Source organism: Rattus norvegicus, chromosome 5 (genome assembly GCF_036323735.1).
Source record: "Rattus norvegicus strain BN/NHsdMcwi chromosome 5, GRCr8, whole genome shotgun sequence".
Lineage (NCBI taxonomy): Eukaryota > Metazoa > Chordata > Mammalia > Rodentia > Muridae > Rattus > Rattus norvegicus.
The window spans coordinates 160704120-160725233 of record NC_086023.1 but is presented as its reverse complement, the minus strand read 5'-3'; the positions used below and the strand labels follow the sequence as shown (position 1 = coordinate 160725233).

Here is a 21114-nt window from a genome sequence, read left to right as displayed (position 1 = left end):
AACAGCTTCCCTCCCACCCTGTCTGCTTAGCATTCATTCCTGGTACCCTTGTGTTTGGTGGGTTAGCCTTGGATGAGTGCTGTTTTCTAGATTTTAGTTTCCAGTATGCCGAAAGCAAGGAGTGGACTGCTGCTGGGTCTGTGCACTGTCCCACCCACACTGGTAAACAACAGGGTATGCTTCTCCCATTCTCCATGGCATCCCTGACTCTGACAGGCGCTGGAACCTCAGACACATTTGCCAAATGGAACAGTTCCCAAGAAGTCATGCCATCCGAGTCTGTCTGGGGGAGCTGTTCTATTCCAGAGCTCTCACCCTTTATGCAGAGTGAAATATTTTCTCAACATTAGAAAGGTCAGTTATTGAAGCCTTCTGTCCCTCTCACTGTTGGAAGGCTCCTCATGTCATTTCCAGTGATGAACCCCGTGACAGCCTTTGAAAGCTCCCTCGGGATGATATTTCCTGGCGAGGAGAGCTTCTAGAGCCAACTTAGAGTCTAAGTTTGAGACTAGGAAGGAAGGGTACATGGTAAGACCCTGTCTCAAAAGAAAATCCAGAAACCAGCAAAGCTGCTGTAAGCCTGTGTTTTCCCAGTGGTCTCTCCTCTTTCCTCACCCTCCCCGCCAAGGTGGAAAGGTTTAATGGGAGGACAGTAGAAGAGGGGAGGAACAAAGGCGGGCACTGAGCACGTGGAGGGAAGGGGGTGGGGAGAGAAGGGACAGGGACAGAGGACAGGAGAGCAGAGAGAGCAAAGAGCAAGGGTGTGGTCTCTTAATTAAATGTTAATTAAAATTCTTAATATTTGGGAGTATTGCCCCAAAACTGAGTGAGAGGAAAGATAGAGCCAACTTTGAGTGTTGCTGTCTCAGGAACTCAGATGTTCATACTTGTATCAGTGCTTACTGACATCAGGGCTCATGTGGCACTCGATTGCATGTTGAGGTTTGCTTTGCTTTGACTGACGTCCATAAGAAATTTCATAGAGGGCAGTTCACTTTGAAATTGGATCAGAACCCAGGTAGATAGATAGATAGAGAGGATTACGTGAATATCCGGGCCACCTTCAGGTGCCCTTAGGACTTGCCTGTTGGCTTTCCAGATCTGTTAGCCTCTAGCCTTTCTTCCCTGACACTAGCCTGAGAACATTTCTGCTAGAATGTGTGGACAGCCCATTATGAGACAACCATGTCCCTTCTGGCTTAGCCCAGGGCCTCTGCAATTCACCGGAAGAGCTCTCCTTTAGCCAACCTCTCATCAACATAGACTGTGAGACCCAGGAGTGCTGTTCAGTCAGTCTCTGCTTTAAACATTTTGGTTAATTTCAGCACACGCACAAGAGTTGAGTGTGTAGCTCGATCCTTGGGGCTCTGGGTTCTTGACCCTCATGATGCCTTATGACCATCCTGCCAGAGCTCTGCAGGAGTCATTCCTGAACTCTGAGTCAGGGACTTAGGGGTGTGTGCACAAGTCTCTTTTCTATACCTTGAGCCTACCTGCCACAGACCTGTTTGACCCAGGGCTTTACGTGAGTGGTGCCGTGGAATGCCAAATAATAGATCCGTGTTGAGTATGAAAGCAGTCAGTGTCATACAGGGAAAAAAATGAGTCAGACAAACCTTGGGGTTTGTGACTGTGATTAAGAAAGGTGTCAGCTGTTGTAAACTAGTCTCAGTTGTGCCTTCTGTCCACTGCTCCATGCTCATCACTTACTTGTTTGGCCTCCCTTCCCAGTATCCCTTTCCTCTTCCAGAAGTATTAGGGTTGCCTTCCGGTCCCCCTGGATCGTCTTGGTAGGTTTCAGTTCCACTTTTAAAGGAACACTATGACTGAGGGACAGAGGGCAGGTCTGCCCCAGCCCCCTTGTCCTTCAGTCCTTCCCTTCAGACTAGGCAGTTTGTCATCACACTGACATCCTTTGGGGGGAACCTTTTGCTTCATCAACGATTGACTGCAGTAGGAGCCAAGTGCATGTGATCAAGTTTGTTAGCATCGCAGACATCGCTAGCATCGTTTGACAGTGACTCTTAAGTCAGCCAAAGACTGCCAGAAGGCCATTGTCAGCTGTGTGTTAGCCCCAAGAGGAAGGCCAGTAGAGGCTGCTCAGCAAACTGCCGCAGATCTCCCTATGGTGGTATTGTTGTTTTAAGATGATTTGAAGTTTGTCTTGTGAGAGTTTTGCCTGCAACAGTTGTGAGCTGTCACGTGTCGGGAACTAAACCGTCATTCCCCTCCTCCATGTTGTAACAAGGGTGTTTAGGGCCTCAAGGGTCTCTGTAAGCTTCACTTACTTTCTGACTAATCCTGAGAACTAGAGATGGGGCGGGGTTAAGCTTACGTGACTGCATCAGATTACTTAATGCAGTTCCAAAAATCAGATTCAACTTTGAGCCACGAGGGTCTTGAAAACACTTGTGTTTTCTGCCCCACTTGTCCTGGCTCCGTGTCCTTCTTAAGCCTTGGATGGGAAGTGATAAGAAATCCAGGCAGATGTCACAAGAAATGTAAACATCTTAAAGAAGACATTAGTGTTCGGCCAACAAACCAGAGCCGAAAGCTTGCTAAAGAAGCCACTTCTCCGGGGGGTCCTGTGATTAAGTTCTCACCAGTCGTTGGATGGCGCAAGACTGTAATGTCTTTAGGGAGCCACAGAGTCTGGGACTGAAGCAGTGTAGGTGTATGGTCCAAGCAGAACTCTCCTGTCAGTGTCTAGACATTTACTATATCTACTGGAGTTCCACTTTAATAATGTGTTGAGTCAGCATCAATCTCAATGTAAATTTTAAACAGGACTCTTGTCCTAGAGACGTACAGTTTGCAGCACACGCAAGCAACAAGAATGTGTGTCAGCCTTTGGACAGAGTCCCAGCATTGTTTTAAGAGTAGCTTCTGCTGAGATATATTTCAGTATTCCTTGTTGGGGTGAAGTCATGTAAGCCTCCTGGATTTAGTTTTGTGGTCGTAGCGTCCTTTTCTGACATATTATAACCAGGGACAGCCACTGCTAACCCAGATGGCTTCTGTTTCCATTTAATGACTGGATGTGTTCAGTCTGGCCCCTGACCCCTGACAATTAGAAAACATCAGTGTATGCCCTCAGGTATCAGGCTGTATTCTGCCTCTTACTCTGGAACCGGAGAGCATTCCTGTGCCCTTGGGCTTGAAGATGACTGGTGGAATGAGCCAGTCCTGTTGAGCAAAAGTAGCCACTGTCGCCCTGTGTGACATCTCTCATGAATGTATAGTGGGGGCTCACTCTCTGTTCTCCTGGGACCTGGGGCAAGTAGAATTCTCCATACAGCTAATCCAGAGGGAGAAGTGATCCTTGAATCCTGTTCCACATAGTAAGGGGACCCCACACCTGGCAGTCTGATCTGCAGCACAGAGCCACCTAGTTATATTAAAAACCATATAACGGTTTTTGATGGCAGCTTGACACATATCACTGTCCAGAACTCGGTTTTGTTTCAGTGGAGTGGAGTTGGGAGAACCAGCTGAACTACTAAGATTCCCTTGGTTTTGTCAGTAAGGAGCACTACACAACAAGGCCTCCACCCATGGGGGTCACGCGTGTTAATGAAGGTGACACGGGCTCCTGAGAAGGTCTGGTAGTAACTGTCAACACCCACTGGGTATCAAATACCAAAGTAACATAATCTTGGGAGGTGTCACTGGATGACTGCCAGGTGACATTCAGGAACTGGCTCCATGTGAAGTAGACGGCATGTGCTTTGAGCAGTCTCCCGGCGGCGGTCACTGAGGGACTTTTGGAGGGAGGAGGCTGCTGAGGAAACGCTGCTGCTGCTTGGATGGAGCCCGGGCGTGGCGATTAAAGTAACTGCTGTGCAAAATGACCTGTGTTGCTGTCCTTAAGCATTAATATTCTTTAAAGCCCATTAGTGGCCCTGGGAGCCTCTGTCTCACTGGTGACATTCTGAGCCGTATGTGATCTGCTTAGGTGAGGGGGAGTGTTTTGCCAGAGTATGAACAGTCTTGTTGATTTCAGCTTAAGAAACTGAGAGAGCCATTTTGTGGCTGACCCAGAGCCCTGGGAAGCTTATGGAAAATTCTAGATAGGCTAAACCATAAGGCTTGAGACTTTGAAATTAGCCTCCCAAACGAGTTGTAAGCAGACTATGGAGTCCTTTCCCTCTTACTCTTCATGTAATTTCCTTTCAGTTTTAATTCTGCATTCCTTTTGCTTTTGTTGTGTCTTCTTGGTCTAGAGTAGAGTCCAGCTGTCAGTCTCTTTCATGCACGTTTCTCTTTGTCTTCATAACCCTTTGGTGACGGGGAAGTCAGGGATAGCGTCCAAGTCCAGGGCTTTCCTAAAGTCAGAACTGAGGGTTCTCTGGCTTTTCTGTCCTTTTGCAGTTTTCTGAAGAGGAAATAGAAACTTGAATCATTACTTGGGCCAGCTTGGTGTAGCACCTGCCCATCCCATGCTTCCCATAGCAGAGGGAAAGGAAATTTTTAGGGTGTAAAAGCTACCGTACTTCAAAGCCCCCCTAATGAAACTAACTGTAGTAGTTTCCGGGTTAAAACGTGACTCTTGGAGCTGTTGAAACGATCAACTAAAATCTAGTGAGGGAAGAGCACTGAAGGTTAGCGCATCAGAATGTGGTCCTCAAGATTAAGGATGCATGGTGTGGTTTCGGGAGGTAGCGCAATGGGCAAAGAACTCGCTTCAGAAGCACAAGTGCCTGAGTTCAAGCCCCAGAACCTACAGGGAGGCGGAGACAGGTAGACTCCCCACTAGAGCTGGGTAGCCATTCAGTCTAGCCCAGCTGGCAAGCTCCAAGCCATTGAGAATTACCTATTTCAAAGGACACGGACAGCATTTTTTTTTTTTTTTTCCGGAGCTGGGGACCGAACCCAGGGCCTTGTGCGTGCTAGGCAACCGCTCTACCACTGAGCTAAATCCCCAACCCCTGACAGCATTTTTAAGAATGGCACTCAGGTGCGTCTTCTGGCCTTTATGTGCACTCACTTGTACTCACACATGCACATACTTAGAAAACATGACAGCTGATCCATCAACAGAGGCTATACGTGCTGGCAGAACAGTGTAGCACCAGTCATTAATTCAGAGGCAGGGGTACGTACATCTGACTGCTTCCTACACAGTCTGCACTGGTGCCCAGCACAGACCTGCACCCTTCCTTATAGGCAAGTCTTGACCTCAGCCAAGCCTCCTGAACGAAGGAAGTTGAACTGGCCATGTAGGCTTATGAAGTTTTCGGTTGTGTTCCTCCAAGTGTGGGAGCTGCGAGTAGGCTCATCTCCTCCTTTAGTCCCGACACTTGGCATCCGAAGGCTTACTTCCCGGTACTGCCACCCAGAGTACACTGCAGCAGACACTCCTCTGTGTCTTCTGATTTTTACCAAGGTTAAGGAAGCCCCTTGCTGATTTCTACGTTGGCCTATTTGCACAGAGCTGTACCCACTTGGCTGGGCCTTGTTTGAACATGTTCCCAAGGCCTCGTTCCACAGCCTACTGTCACACTCATCCTGGTGCTTTCTCCATCACACCCATGAGTCAGAGCTGCTGTAATAAAGCAACTGACAGAATCAAAGCGTGACGCTGCAGATGAAGAAAACGGGTCTCCTCAGAGTGTGCCACCCACTCGCTGTTGGAGCTGGCAAGGCGGGGAGGCCCCAGAAACACTCTGGCCTCTTGATGTGAAACCAGCTATGGGCAGAATGACATGGTTGAGTTTGTCTTTAGCGTTACTCCAGCATACTGTGTGTGCCCAGTGGTTACAGTTTGATGCCTCTGTAAATCCCAGCCACCCCCCTCCCCACCTCCACCCCCCACCCTCACCCCCTAAGCCAGTGTTTACCTCCCAGGAGTCATTCATGAAAGTAACATTGTTCCTGAAAGCGAGTATGGTTCAGTTATGTCCCAGCCCTGGGTTAGCAGAGATGGGTGGATTCCTAGAGCTCCCTGGCCAGATAGCCAAGACTCCTTGGTGACTTCCAGGCCAAGGAGAGGTCCTGTCTTTAAAAGCAAGGTGGACCAACCAGAGGGACAATACCTGAGGCTGTCCTCTGTCTTTCACACGCACACTAAGGCACAAAACTAAACGTTCATCCTCTTGAGGCTTAGCATAGGCCCCTGAGCAAATCCTCCTTGGAGAACATCCCTTCCCCCCAACCTCCGCACCCCCTGAGTGTGCAGTGTTTGAGCCTGGCTCATGGCTACTTCACACAGTGCCAACGAGTTAAGTAAACCAAGCAGTTGGGTCAGTAATGAGCTGTCACCTATCCTTGGAGTCCATACTGCTTGAGCTTCAATCTTGATTCTTCAAGCCAGGTGTCTGTGCTTGGGTGAGGTGCTTACCCCATCTGAAATGCTGGCATACCCATCTCACAGTTCTTGGGTGAATAGATTTCAGGGAACAAGGCCCCCAGCATGCCATTAGCAAGGGCAGGTAAGGGGAAGGAAATGGAGTGTCATTTTATACCTGTCTCCACTTGGCCACGAGCCTGTGTATTCCCCAAGTCAGAAGCAGCATGTAGCTGGGCCAGGTTGTCCGTCCCCAGCCAGGAGGAGCCTTTCTGGAAGGCCTCCACCCAGTGAGCTGGAGAAGCAGCCCAGGGTGGGACAGATGACCTGAGGCCACACTGTCTCCTCCAGTTTGCAGAGCAGGTTAAACCGTTTAGGTTGGCGCCAGACAGGGTGAGGACTTTGGAGGAAGGCACACAAGCAGAAGGCGGGACCTGGCCCCCATCCCATGATGTCCCTGCTCTTCCGGCAGCTTCATTCCCATTGACTAATGCCCATGCAGTCACTTGGTAAGCATGCCTTTCCAATGACAGTGCCAGATCTGTGTCTGGGACTCCACTAGCCAGAAATGCCAGGCTTCTTCCATGGAGGTGGGGGCAATAAGACTTTTGTGAGCTGCTCACCTCCGAGCTTGTTCCTATAAACCATCTTCACCACTGCATCTGATGACAGGCTCTGGAGTCCCACAGCGGATACTGACAACGCACGAAGCCTACGAGAACCTCTGTACCAACAATAGCACCCCGCCCGCCCCCGCCCCGTGAAGGTCGAGCCTCGCTCTGCCCTGGTACTCTCCTCATCTTTTGACATCTTCATCTTTAAAAGACAGGTCCTAATCAACATTCTCTCATCTCCAAAGGACTTGGTCTCGGAAAAGAGAAATTCCATGGAATGCCCAGGGAAGACCATCCCTCCCACTTCAGGTTCTCCACAGTGGTTGCCTTCATTTTCTGGCAGTCAGTATTCCCGGCACATGTCTTTATGTTCTTCTTACCTTCGTTGCAAATGGTGTCTTCTGACCCAACTGGACAAAAAGGAGAACCTTGGAGGTTGCATTCAAGAGAGATGTAGAGAGGAGAAAGTTGGGGAAGAAAGGGGGGGGGTCATTCTTGGGCTGCCTTAGGCTTCCCTACCTGAGCTGGACTTGTCACAGTCACAGAGTTCCTACGGAGATGATGTCCCTGAAACGAAGGGGCAGCGCTAGTTGGAGTAGGGGGCGTGGTGCGTGGGAGTGGTCTGAACCCGAGGATGTATTCACAGAGTTGTAAAAGATAGACCTGTTGACCCGTGTTCTGGGCAGGACTCAGGCAGTGGGTGCAACCCTCTGGGCTGCAGGTGCTTGGAGAATTGGACTCTTGGGAATGGGGACCTGCACGCTGGAGGCGTAGCTGCACAGAGAGAGAGCTTGGACGTGGATTTGTTCCTGACTGAGGATTCACTGTCCGAGCGCCCCTTTGTGCTCAAGGCAGAGATGGCCCCATAGGTAGGAAATGAGCAGCTCTGAGCTGCCCCTTTTCTTTGCAGTTGGTGTGTTTTGGCTCAGCTGGGAGGGAAAGGAGAGTCCAAACAAGACCATTACCCGACTCCCAAGCTTCCCTCTGTGTTCCTAGGGCGACCTACACTGCACCAGCTCTCACCCTTGTGAGTCAGAAGCCACTGGTGGCCCCCTTACAAGGGCACATTTCACCAAGCGCCTTGCAGCCTCAGGCTCAGCTTCCCTGTCTGACCATGACCTAGGCTAGCCTCTTCCTCAGCTGGCTGGAAGGGAGCCATCTACAGGGGTTTCCCCTCTGGCAGCTTCCTTGGCTGAGGTCCTCAGGCCCGGCTGTCCTGCCAGCCTTCCTGTTAACTGGGTCAAGTGTTAGGAGCTTGCCACACACCAGACGTTTCAAGTCCAGACCGAACAGGTTTGACCTGGAGGCCCCCAAAGAGGCGGAGCTCAATAGATAGACCCTTTTGGGTGAGAGAGAGGTCAGGGCCTTGTGGACCTGTTAAAAAGGAGAAACCCTCAGCCATCAAAAAGAGCATGGCCATCTGACAGTGTTAAAGAGGAGACTAAAAGACTGTGTTTGCCAACTGCCCATGTCCACTGCAGCTTACCTCAGTATCATAGGACCACAGAGACCTCAGGTGTCCCAACCTGTAAGAATCAGAACCATCTAGGACCAACAATTTCTTTTCTTTCTGGCGCGTGTGTGTGCGTGCATGTGTGTGTGTGTGTGTGTGTGTGTGTGTAAATGTGCTCATTTCATGGTGCATTCCACCTACCTCACTTTGAGACAAGATTGTTCTTGTTTCCACGACACTGTCTAGTTGACTTGGTAGTGACTGCTGTTCCCATCCCCCTGTAGGAGTGCTGGGATTGCAGACATGCACTACTACATCGAACTACTACATCCGGTGTTTTTCTGTAAAATCTCAGGAATCAGACTCAGCTATTCAAGCTTACGTCACATGAGTTTTAACCTGCTAAGCCATCTGGCCACCCGGGAGGGCCAGTGTTTTTCTGCCCCTCCAGGGCCGCCTGCCCTTTCTTCCCCACTCCAGATCAGATAGTCTCTGCACGGCAGGCTCCACCTACGTCCTCAGCTGCGGGTCTCCACAGATGCAGGGTACCAGACTCCCCCTGCCCCCCCCTCCCGGTTTCTTTTAAGGCCTCTGGCCCAGGGCTGTTGGTTCTTATCTTCTGTAGTTACTGTGCTGCCAGACCAGGGACCTCATTTTGAGCAGAAGTATGTAGCTTGTCAGCTCTCAGAGCCTACTCTCAAGTTTCCAGTGCTGAGCTATGGGAGGGGGGGAAAAAGCCAAGTCCAAATATCTAAGGTTTGGAGCCCTATCTTGGGTGTTTTAAGCATTACCGGGGGTTCCCTTGAGTGTCTGGGTTAGAGAGCCTCTGTTCCCGGCTTCCTCTGAGCTGGGAAAGGGACAGCTCAATGCAGACCTAGCTTGCTCCTTGAGGTCGGTCAGAAGATCTAGAGCAGCGGAACCCCCACACTGAAGAACCCATCATCTCCACCACTGCCAGGCCTGTGTCAGGGGTGCCCACAGACTCAGGAGCAAAGGGTTCTGGATTCGTATCTCGACTGCTTCCCTGTAAAATTTGCCAGCCAGTGCCCCGACCCCTCTGAACCTCCTCTTTCCTCCAATAAGACGGGATCATGGCTCCGTGCCTTACAGGGCAGGGGATAAAGGAACTCCTGCAAGGGACCCAAAATAGCACCCTCACGGATGCTGTTGAACCACCGCCTCTCCTTAAGGTATTTATTTTGCAGTTGAGTCTACCGTGGCTCAGAGAGGTTGAGGGATCTTTTGGAGGCCCCAAGGCAAGTCAGAAGCAGAGCTAAGCTCTGGACGGGAGGGGCCTCCTGGACTACAAGGAGATACCTTCAATGGGTAAGGCCAAGTGACCAACATTCCTGGAGGAGTCTGGTGGCTCCTTCACTCAGTACCCGGGGAATTTCGGGAGTTTCGGTTTTGTTTTCTCTTCTTTTTTTCGGAGCTGGGGACCGAACCCAGGGCCTTGCGCTTGCTAGGCAAGCGCTCTACCACTGCACTAAATCCCCAACCCGGTTTTGTTTTCTCTTAACTCCAGCTTCCATGCCTTTGTCCCTCTCCTCCACCTCTGGCATAATACAGGAAGTCCAGTATTGATTCCCACGGAACCATGCCACGAATTTATAGAGATCAGTAAGACAATGATGATAGGCTTAATATAGTGTGTGTGTGTGTGTGTGTGTGTGTGTGTGTGTGTGTGAGAGAGAGAGAGAGAGAGAGAGAGAGAGAGAGAGAGAGAGAGAGAGAGAGAGGTGTGAACCAGGTGAAGGGCAGGCAGAGACCCCAGCAGCCACCCTTATGCCTTGGAGAACTCCTGTCCCTTTAAGTCAGGTGCTCCCTCCAAGGTCCTCACCCCGCTCCCACAACCTAGTCTCTGTGCCTACATGTGCTTTCCCCTCAGCCCTCTCTAAAAGTCACTACTGCTGAGCGTTTATCTCTGAGCTGTGGAATCACGCACGGTTCCCCAGGTTAACATGGCCTCTGAGAGACTGAACGTCTGGTGGTCCTGGGCTTTGGTGTTATACTATTCTAACGGTGGCCACTGTTACCTGTCCCTAAGATACTTTATACCTTGATGCAGTTCATTCTCACCGTTCCCACATCCCGTTGCACCCTTGGCCCCTGAACCCCTTCCCCCTCCCTTCATCTCCTGGCTCTGACAAGTCCCAGATTCATGTTCTCATCTGGGTCTTGCTTGGGTCAGCCATCCACCTGACATGCCCCCTGGGTGCCTAGCCAGCATTTCAAGTTGAATCTGCTCCCAACTGTCGTGGCTCTCCCTGGAGTCCCCTGGGGACTCACAGCAGCAGGATGAACTCATCCTGCTCTGGAGCTAAGCTGGAGTGCACGTTCTCTTCACACCCCTATGTCCAGCCCTGTCGTTGCCTGTCCTCCTTCTGCCATGACCCCAGTATGTCCAAAGCTGTGGCTTCTCAGCAAGCCACAAAGGCCAGCCCCCTTTTCCCATCACTTCTCCCTGGATGGCATCAAGTGCCTCCCAGCTGGTCTCCCCAGTACTGGCCCTGGAAACCCACATCAGGGACAAGCAAGCTGTCATTTCATTCTGGGCCTACAAGATCCCCTGCCACTCCTTCACCTCTCTGGTGTTTTAGATACCTCACCTCAGGGCATCTGCGCAAGCACCTGTAAGAACCAAGTGCTTTTGAGATCCGTGGTTGGCCGCTCACACACAGTTGTATCTGAAACTTTCCTCGGACTTCGCAGCCCTTGCCTGCCCTCTGCCCGCCCTCTGACTCTCCTGCCTTCGTTTCTGTAGATGTCGATCTCTTAACCATTGTGGGCTGAGGGGTTTTGTGTGCTTGTTTGCCTTGTGACTATGTGTGCCACACATGCACCCAAGGAGCCAGGCTTTCACACCCTGGGCGCTGTGCTGTGCTTCCGGGCCCCTTGCTGTGGTGGAGAACGATCTGTGTGTGCATCAGGTCTGGGAATGTGGCTTCAAGAGGGGCGAGGTGGGCGGGTTTCCGGAGCTGTGGGAGGAACCTCTGTGGTGGAAGCTGGGGATTGTCCTTGGGTTTGCCACGTCTCCTCACATGCGAAGGCCACCTCGTTCCGGACAGTGAAGGTGATGCGGTTCTTTCCTACGCCACTTGGCAGTGTTTGTCTTTGGAATTTGTTCAGTGACTCGGTATCTTTTAAAAAAGGACTTACTGATAGAATTACCCATCTTCTACTTACTTATTTTGGGATAGGGTCATGTAGCTCAAGGTGGCCTCGAACTCCTGCTGCAGCTTAGGACGACTTTGAGCTTCCGGTCGCTTTGCCTCCCCAGCAGAGCACCACCACGTTGGGTTTTATGTGCTGCTACACTTGAACCCGTAGCTTCCATCAAGCTGCCGACTGAGCCGCACCCCAGCTCCCTTTTGGGGTTTTGTTTTTGTAGTTTTTGTTGTGGCTTTATTTCACCTTGGTCTCAGGTCCCCTGTCCCCTGTCCCCTGTCCCCTGTCCCCGAGAAAGCTCAGGTGTTGTGACCTCACCTTTCCCCAGCTCCCCAAGGCTTGGTGATGCTTGGGCACCAGGGTAACCACTGGGGTTCTTTCACCTTATAGGGAGGCAACCGGGACAAACAAGCAGACAATTCCCTCAGGGACCATGGGTTGCTGACAGCCTGAGACTTGGCTGCTCCTCTGCATCCCTGTGTCACCTCTCTGCATCTCCACCTCCCACCCTGCTTCCGACCTTCCTCCCGTTTCTCCCGGACATACTTTACCTGGGTTTCTTTCCCACAGACTCCTGGGAGCTGTAAAGGGACAGTTCTTCAGTAGCCTGAGGCCAGAGCCCTAGAACCCAACTCCCTTGGACACAGAGCTGTTGCTCTGTAGGCCAGAGGGCAGAAGCCTGGATGCTGTGTGTGTGTGTGTGTGTGTCTGTGTGTGTCTGTATGTGTCTGTGTCTGTGTATAGTCTTTATATGTACATCTGTGTGTGTGTCTCTGTGTGTGTGTGTCTGTGTGTGTCTGTATATGTCTGTGTCTCTGTGTGTGTGTGTGTAGTCTTTATATGTACATCTGTGTGTGTGTGTCTGTGTCTGTGTGTCTGTGTGTGTCTGTATGTGTCTGTGTCTCTGTGTGTGTGTCTGTGTGTGTAGTCTTTATATGTACATCTGTGTGTGTGTCTGTGTCTGTGTGTCTGTGTGTGTGTCTGTGTGTCTGTGTGTGTGTAGTCTTTATATGTACATCTGTGTGTGTGTCTGTGTGTGTCTCTGTGTGTGTCTGTGTGTATGTGTCTGTGTGTGTCTGTGTGTGTGAGTAATTTGCACATATTAGTTATGCATAATTGCATGATAATAGGTTTCATTATGATGTTTTGATACATCTGTATAGTGTAATTTGTCATATTCATCTCCCATTATCCTCTCCTCTCCCTTTTTGACTTCCACTGGTCCCCTTTCTCTTCCCAACTAACCATTGTCTCCTCCTCCTCTTCTTCCTCCTCCTCCCCCTCCTCCTCCCCCTCCCCCTCCTCCTCTTCTTCCTCCTCTTCTTCCTCTTCTTCCTCCTCCTCTTCCTTTTCCTCCTCCTCTTCTTCCTCTTCTTCCTCCTCTTCCTCCTCCTCTTCTTCCTCCTCTTCCTCCTCCTCTTCTTCCTCCTCTTCCTCCTCCTCTTCTTCCTCCTCTTCCTCCTCCTCCCCCTCCTCCTCCCCCTCCCCCTCCCCCTCCTCCTCTTCTTCCTCCTCTTCCTCCTCTTCTTCCTCTTCCTCCTCCTCCTCTTCTTCCTCCTCTTCTTCCTCCTCTTCCTCCTCCTCTTCCTCCTCCTCCTCTTCTTCCTCTTCTTCCTCCTCCTCTTCTTCCTCCTCCTCTTCCTTTTCCTCCTCCTCTTCTTCCTCCTCCTCCTTCTCTTCCTCCTCCTTTCTTCTTTCTTCTTCTTCCTCTCCTCCTCCTTATTCCTCCTTTTATTTCTTCTTCCCTCCCTCTCTGTCCTATCTCTTCATCTCTGTCTCTCCATCTCTCTCTGTCTCTCTTCCTCTGCGACCCACTCATTGGGTGCCATTAGAGTTGCTTATAGGAGTATGGGTGAGGGTTATTTACAGGATCATGGTCTCCTTAACAGTGGCTACACCACTGAATAGAATGTCTCCGTGACCTCCAGCAACTATTAATCACCTGTAGACCTTCCAGGAGGGGTCAGGTACACTTTTTAACAGAGGAAGGAGACAGAGTCAGGTGACGGTCTTGCAGGGAAGAGTGTCCAGACAGACTGAAGAGCCCGGCAGAGTACACAGGAAATAGAAGTGCTGGCCTGAGAGAGTGAATATGTCCTGCCCACCACAAGCGGGTTGACTTTTCCAAGCCTTGCCTAAGCGCCAAGTGTGGGTAAGGAGCCCTGTCTGTGGTGTCTGCACCGTCCCATCTATCCCGACAGATTGGGGTAGGCTGCATGGTGTATGAGACCTCTGGACTTGGCTTCCTGAAACGCAGCTTCCAGAAGGCACCTTGTGCATGCTGCAGGTGGTGCACCCCTCTGAGCAGAGCCAGTGTGTGTGAGGCACAGAGAAAGTCCCCCCCAGCCTCCCCCAACACAGTTTTGCTTTCAGGGAAGTCAGATGCTTGAATGGAAATCTTAGGGACATGACTCTGTTTCTTAGCTGATCAAAAACAGCCGCTCCCAAACCCTCTGGCCTGGTTAGCTGAAGCGGTGAACCCTGAACTGACAGAGGTAGGTGAGGAGGTCAGTAGGGCTGGATCCTGTACATCCTAAGTAATGGACAAAAGGTGGTCTTGTCCTGAGGGTAGTGGGAGGGAGAAGGGCAGTGAAGGGGTGTCATGATCCGGAGGGAGGCCACTGTGGCCAGGAAAAGACCCATGAGGAAGGAACGTTGCAGGAGACCCGGAGAGAGGTGGTCCATGGTAGGGGACTGAGGGAGGAAGGTGAACCAGATAGTCCCCAACAGCAGCAGAGGAGGGGACAGGAAGACCCCCATGGGCCTGGCTTTCAAGATGAGTACCGGTTGCCAAGAAAGAGCCGATGTGTGTCACAAGTTGAGGTCAGGATCTGAATTTTAGGGGTTTCCCAAATGTCCACGTGATGTCCCCTCTTCGTGGAAACGGTGTCTGCTCAGTGAGACTTAGCTCAGAAATGTCAGGCTTGGGCTCTGACCTCGGCTTCCTAAGCTCCAGGACCACGAGGTGGTAGTTACCAGCAGCCGGGCCCCAGAACTCATCTGATGCTTAGATTAGCTCGGAGACCAACTCCTTCCAGAGTGGCTGTCGGCACTTAACCTCCCAAGGCCAGGAAGGAGTCCGTCCTGCAGGCGAATCTTAACCCCAGACTTAAGGGGGGACACCAAGGTGGTGACCCTGGTTGGTGTCCACCACAGTCGGGGAGTTCAAGACCTTGGCGCTGCCATCCCAAGAATAAATCCCTGCCCTTGAGTAATGTCTCCATTTTCTTACCTGTGAAATGAACGTGGAATCATTTGCTCTTTTTGATTCCTGGGGTGGAGGATCCAGAGAGAAAGATGTGGGATTTACAGAAACCATGCGAGTGTGGCTGCAGTTGTTTTCCCTTTCTGCCAAAGACGCCCGGGTAATGACAGAGAGGGCCCTTCCTGCTGGTTGGTGGGAAACACCAGGGTGGAAACCCTGGGTCGGGGAGAAAGTGCGCCCCCTTGTGGCAACGGCTGTATTTGCTGCCTCCTTGTGAGGAGAGGAGACTGGGAGAGGAAGGCTTGGTGATTGCTGATAGGGGCTGATTGTGAATGTTTGACAGATTCACAAGGAAGGATGGTCACAGATGCCAAAGAGTAGCTGTCAAGGCTTTTCAGAGGGAAGCTGAACGTGCAGCGAGATATCAAGAGAATGAACATTCAGAGTTTCTTACGCTAGCCTAGGTTGATGTGAAACTGTTGCACAGGTTGACCCCCAAACTCATGTGATCCTCCTGCCTCAGCTTCCGTGTGCCGGGGTTACAAGCATGAGCCACCAGGCCTGGCTCATTTGATTTCTAAGTCACACTTTACCACAGCTTGCATGTGTGGGACTAACCATACTGTTTATTGGGCTCAGTGCTGTCTCAGGCACCCACGGGGGATTGGGTGTCTCGGGGAAGATCCCTTGTTGCTAAGGGGCACTACTGGGTTAGACTTTGACTGTATAGCTGTTTGCTGCCTTGTGCACTGTGGGGTGTTTCATAACTTCCCTGAGCATTTCTTACCATATGCAATGTACACACACACACACACACACACACACACACACACACACACACCACCCCTCCAGTGTGACAACCCAATTACCTCCAGATGCTGACAAACATGTCCTGGTTAAATAAAACTGACTCCCACCCTCTTGTTTGCCAGAGCCGGGGAGGGCCCTGTCCCTATCTCTGGCTCCCCTAGGTACTGTTACCTTCAAGCAGGTGAACCAGAGAAATGCCTGCCCCGCCCACTTCCGTCTTCTGCACCTCACCTGCCCACTCTCACCCAAGCCATGCTCACCCCTTGTTCTGTGCCCAGAAAGACAACGGGCGCGGACTCTCATGCCTTTCGTTTTCCCTTTGTCAGTTTAGGATGCTAAGGGTCAGAGTCAATAGCTCCTGGGAGGAAGGGACTGGGCTGTATGAAGTAGCACCGTCGGGCAAGCACCCTGGACATTTGCTCATTTTGCGACAGAGGCTCACTTTACGGCATCATTCAGGTTGGCTCCAGTCTCACGATCCTCCCGCCTCAGCCTCCCGGGCTGCTGGAGTTACTGGCACACACAGCCATTCCTACTCTAGTGGTGCAGCAGCGGCAGCTAAGAAGACGGGACCTTGAGCTCTTAGCACCGCAGGAGGAGGGCAGCTCCGTATCGCACAGTAGCAGTTCAGGGTGCAGAGTGCTGCAGTGTGGAGACAGCAGGGATGGGGCGTGGTCTGGACTCACAGGAGGCCAAGAAGGCAGCCTTCCCAGCGGAGGTGGGAGCCCAGCTAGGCACAAGCTGGCTGTGCGGAAGAAGAGGATGAGAAATGGGTGGGGTCATCTCTCTCTCAAATGCTTCTTTAGAAGTAAAACACATTTCCACTAGGAAGTTGTATTGCCCCTCTAGATGCCGGGCACAAACATGCAGGAAGTGCCACCTTGTGTGGGCCAGGGAGGTAAGGGCAGCAAAGCTATCCTTGCTCCTTCAGTGATGCCAGGGGCCCAAACCGATTCCTGATGGTGACCTGTGCCCTTCTTCCCACACAGCTACAGTCTCCGCCTGGCATCTCGATGCGGCTCATCAACAGCCTCTTACATCACCAGACAATGCAGAAAGGTCAAGGCCGCCGCAGCAACTCCGTTCCAGGGACCCTTCCTCAAAGAGTAGGCACTCTGTCTGCTCCTTAACAGGTAGGAGGCAGAGGCACCCTGGCACCGTCTCAGTGGCTCTTGGGTGGGTGGGTGAGTGGGTGAGTGAGAGGGATGGTATGTCAAGGACCCTCAAGGCTAGCAATCGGGCCTCCTGCAAGCGTGAATTTTGTGACTTAGCATGTAGAATCTGGACCACCAGGGTTCAAACCCTGCCTACACCATCCACTGGCTGTTAGGGCCACAAGTCAAATTTTCCAAGTCTCGACTTCCATATGCGGGCCTCTGTGCAGGCTCCAGAGGCGGTGAGGGGCAAACCCATCGGATGATATTTTTGCTATAGCATCCCAAACAGACTCAGGCAATAAGATGGTTCTTTTCAAATTGTTAACACAGCTGGTCCAGCTATGGGATCAGTGCAAACATGCTTGCCCACGCCAGGCCTGCCAACCCTTAATCACAGAAAGGAGGTTTTGGCGCTTGTATTCACGCTACTGAAGCAGTGACCACTTATAGACTCTGGGACCTGGGGAGTCAGTGCCGTCTGTTGAGTACCCACTGGTGAGCTCCAGTAGACGTCTCTAGTGGAGACGTCTAAACTCAGAGTCACACAGACAGCCCTGGTTACACTCAGTGGGTCTCAAAACAGTAACTCATGAAGATTGAAAAGGAACTTAGTAAGAGAGAGACTTGAAAGGAGGCGGGTGGGAGACAAGGGAGGGTAAAGGAGGGTAACAGTCACCAGAATGCCTTATGGACACATATGGAAATATCAAATATCAAATCTAATAATCCAGAGAATTGTGTGTATGTGCACATGTGTATGTAGAGGTCAGAGATTGTGTGTATGTGCACATGTGTATGTAGAGGTCAGTGTGCACATGTGTATGTAGCAGTCAGAGAACAACGTTTAGGTTGCTATGGTCGGTTCTGGTGAGATCCCTCTTTCTTTCTTAGCACATCCTCACATGGTGGGGCCCTAACCATCTCTGAAAGGCCCTGGTCCATCACACTGAGGGATTTGGTTACAACACAGGACTTCTAGGGAGACACAGTTCGTTGTAGAGCCCTACTGCACACAGGTGCAGAAAGGTTTGTACCGTCTGTGACATAGAATCTCAGCTCAAGATGATAACACGCAGGTCAGCACCCTCCTGTTTCAAGAGGGAAATGGACAGGTAGGATGCGTATTAGAACTCTGGTCCTTTGAGTTCCAGCATGGATGGTGGTGAACCATAGGTGACTGTGCCTGGTGAGGGCGATCTGCCCACGTGCATGCAGGAGAACAGGTCACTCTGAGGACTGAGGACTTATATTCCCTGTGATCTCACGAGAAGTTAGTCCTCTATGAGACTGCTTCCTCCATGATGCATGAGAGTCTGTGCTATCTGCCTCAGAGACCGTGTGGGGCAACACTGACTCACAGGGAGAACCAACCACTAGTGTCCACCAAAACTGACCTCCTGGCTCCTTTGGGCCCAGCAGTGCCTCTGCCAGGGTCACCTTGGCATAGGCACGTCATCCATGGCTTCTAGACACACACAGGATGTTCCAGAGGTGTCACTCCAGGAGCATCGCTGACCCACCGGGAGCGCCTGAGTTGGGCATTAGCAACAGAGCAGACGGACAGATGTAGCATGTTTCCACATATCACAGAGCAGCACGTGGACAGAGCTACAGCCACATGGACAGACGGACAGAAATACAGCATATTCAGACAGACAGAGCTGTAACTGCATGCCCAGAACTTCACAGGCACACTAAACTGAAGCACAGAAGCTTAGGTGCCATTCAGCTCGATGCCCTGTTTAAGTTTTTTAAAATGAGCTAGGGTCGGTGGTGCAAGATAAGAGTTCCAGATGCTTGGAAAGCTGATGCAGGAGGATTTCTGAGTTTGAAGTCTCCCTGGACCACATTGTGAAACTGTCTCAAAGTCAAGAGGGATTGAGGATGTAGCCCAGAGGTAAGGGTGGGTGGCTAGAGTGAGGAGGTTCTCAGCACCATGGGAGGAAAGAAGTCAGGGAGACAGGCAGGCCATCTACAGTGATTACAAACCAGGATGATGACTGTTTGTGGGGAGGTACCGTGAGGGGGGGTGGCTCGGGACGGGTTGGGGTCACATTCTGCATCTTCATCTGATGCTGGATATATGCTGAGAAAATATATCCAATGGGGGTTTTACCCATACGTTCGCCCTACTTCAGGAAACTGCTTAATGCAATGGTTAAGCGTAGATCACCACGGACGGCAGCGAGTACTGGCCACCAATGTCATTTTCTTTCTGTCTCTCCTCAGCACCTGAAGTGACCTGGAATCAGTGAAGCCAAAGGGACCAGCAGTCTGCCCTGCAGAGAGCACTGACCTCTCCCAGTTGTGAGAGTGAGAGAACGAGAGAGAGAGAGAGAGAGAGAGAGAGAGAGAGAGAGAGAGAGAATGAGAATGTGTGTGTGTGTGCTGGTGCATGTGTGTGGTCTTCAAGCCAAGGTCCCAGCCTCAGGAGCAGGACCTTCCCATTTCCCGTCATCCTCTGGATGATCCTTGGACGTGGCCCAGAACCGTGCTCTGTGGTGCAGCCATCCTGCCCGGGAGGGGCATCTCCTTCTATGCAATTTTTTTAAAGAGTTCCTTGGCCCTGCTTTGTGCTTCTTGAGCTGTCCGTTTGCCACCACTGGGACTTGGATCTGGCCCTGAGGGGTGGGGAAGAGGGCCTATCTAAGGATAACCTTTCAGAGGTCAAGCTCCCCTTCATGCCACCCCTCCCCCCTGCCCTCACCGACCTTTTCCCCACACTGTCTCTGGGAATCAATAGCAGATAGCATATAGATCCATCAGGGTTGAGCCTGAACCTCGGCCCTAGCACTAGGAAATCCCCCTTTTCTCCCTAAGCAACTGGAGCCGCCAGCTTTCAAGTCATTTCCTCCTTTGAGGTTCTAGAGTCCGAGAGTCTGCTCCGAAGTCTCTCCTGGGAACCCGGGAGCCCTCGCACCCAGGACGCAGACTCTGTGCCCATTCTTAGACCTGAGGTAGAAGAAGCAGTGTTTTGGGACGATAGGGTGGAGGCGTGCCTACTTTGTCTCCTCTGGTGGGACCTCCTACATCATTGGCATCTGAACCTTGCAAGTTCGCTGCAAAGAGAAGCAAAGGAAAAAAAAAAACAATAAAAAAGGGAAATAAGTAAAAGGATGTGTTCAAACAACCCCAGGAGGTTTTGAACAGGTGATTTTCAAACTGCTTGCCAGGGAAGGGCAGGGCTGACCCCTGCCGTGGTGGGCAGTTGGAGTCTCGGAGAAACATGGACCTTGGTCACTGAGGTTCTGGGGTTTTGTGCCTTTGGGGCGGAGGATGCCTGAGACAATTTTGGTACTGTTTCCTCAGCTCCGTTCTAGTCTCTACCTGTCAAAGTGGGAGGACAGAACTTGGGAGAGTTGTCACACAAGAGAGGGGCTGCCTTTTTTCAGGGCTACTATGGTTGATATTGCAACTCTGTAAATATGTATGTAGACACTTTTAAAAGCACGTATTTATGGACCCTACTGTAAATGCCCCGTTTTTAAAGTTTTATAACGTGTTATTTAATTAATCAGTTGACTGGCTGCAGTAAGGGGGACTGACTGGTCCAGGAAAAAGGGTCCCTGGAGACCCTCACGTGGGCAGGAAAACACCCATCATTGTCCAGTGTCACAGTTTTCTGATTCACCCACCCAGCCAAACTCTGGCGTACCCTTTTTTTTACTTCTTCAACTGGAATTGTTCCTTCTACACACCCTGCAGTTAATCCTCAGAAGCATGGACTCGTGGCTGTTGCTAACCCCACTGACACAGTATGTCCTACGGACACACGGACTCCATCCCGGCCCCTCCCAGCAGCCAGGAAAATGCACGAACCCAAAGCCTTAGCAAGCTGCTTTCAACCAAACTTGGAAAATGTTGCTGGGCTCTTGGGGGATCTCTCTCTCTCTCTCTCTCTCTCTCTCTCTCTCTCTCTCTCTTTCTCCCTCCATCTCTTCCTCTCTTTGCATGTGCAAACTGTGCTGGGTCACCCTTCAACACTTCCCAGATTGTCAGGAAAACAAAGAGAAAGCTTCGTCAAGCGTGGTGTTTCCTGGTCAGTGGAGGTCTTCCCGAGCGAGCAGATTTGGGTCCCACTGAAGGAGATTTAGCGTCTGCCATGTGAAGACAGTGAACAATAAAAGTGAGGAGCGATTGTGAAACCCGAGTGTGAGCATGCTCATTTCAGGCTTCGTCTCCTGTGTTGGCGGATTCTCTCTGCCAACGGCAGAGCAAAGGTGGGCGGGGTAGGCTCTGATTCAGGAACAAGAGAAACCAGAGGCTTAGAGAAGGACAGTGTCAGGGACGTCCTTGGGTTGAGCAAAGTTTCCCTAGCTTCAAGTTACTTTCCCTTGTGTCATAGTACGTTACCACATTCAGTTAAGGTTGGTCGGCTTAGGGGACAGGGAGGGGGATTTGTACAGGGGCCCTGTACCCGG

General features: G+C 51.3%; 1 protein-coding gene and 1 long non-coding RNA gene across 7 annotated transcripts in view; one reads left to right on the top strand and one right to left on the bottom strand.

Annotated features, from left to right (window-relative positions):
* Nucleotides 1–20838, top strand: part of Prdm2 (PR/SET domain 2) — a 110789-nt gene extending 89951 nt beyond the window's left edge. For 4 of the 6 annotated variants that reach the window (XM_039110087.2, XM_017593426.3, XM_063287821.1 and 1 more), the window contains one exon: nt 16526–16669. In XM_039110087.2, coding sequence (XP_038966015.1) covers nt 16526–16646 — 121 coding nt within the window. In that variant the 3' untranslated portion in view covers nt 16647–16669. Of the gene's footprint in view, nt 1–16525; nt 16670–18922 lie in introns of those variants that run through there. The other 2 variants (XM_063287822.1, NM_001077648.2) reach the window with 2 other exon arrangements.
* On the bottom strand, nt 2721–15021 carry LOC103692503 (uncharacterized). Its single transcript, XR_592772.3, has 2 exons — nt 14754–15021; nt 2721–4375 (listed from the first exon to the last, which is right to left on the bottom strand). It is a non-coding gene; the product is annotated as an uncharacterized LOC103692503 (long non-coding RNA).
* Nucleotides 20839–21114: the final 276 nt, after the last annotated feature.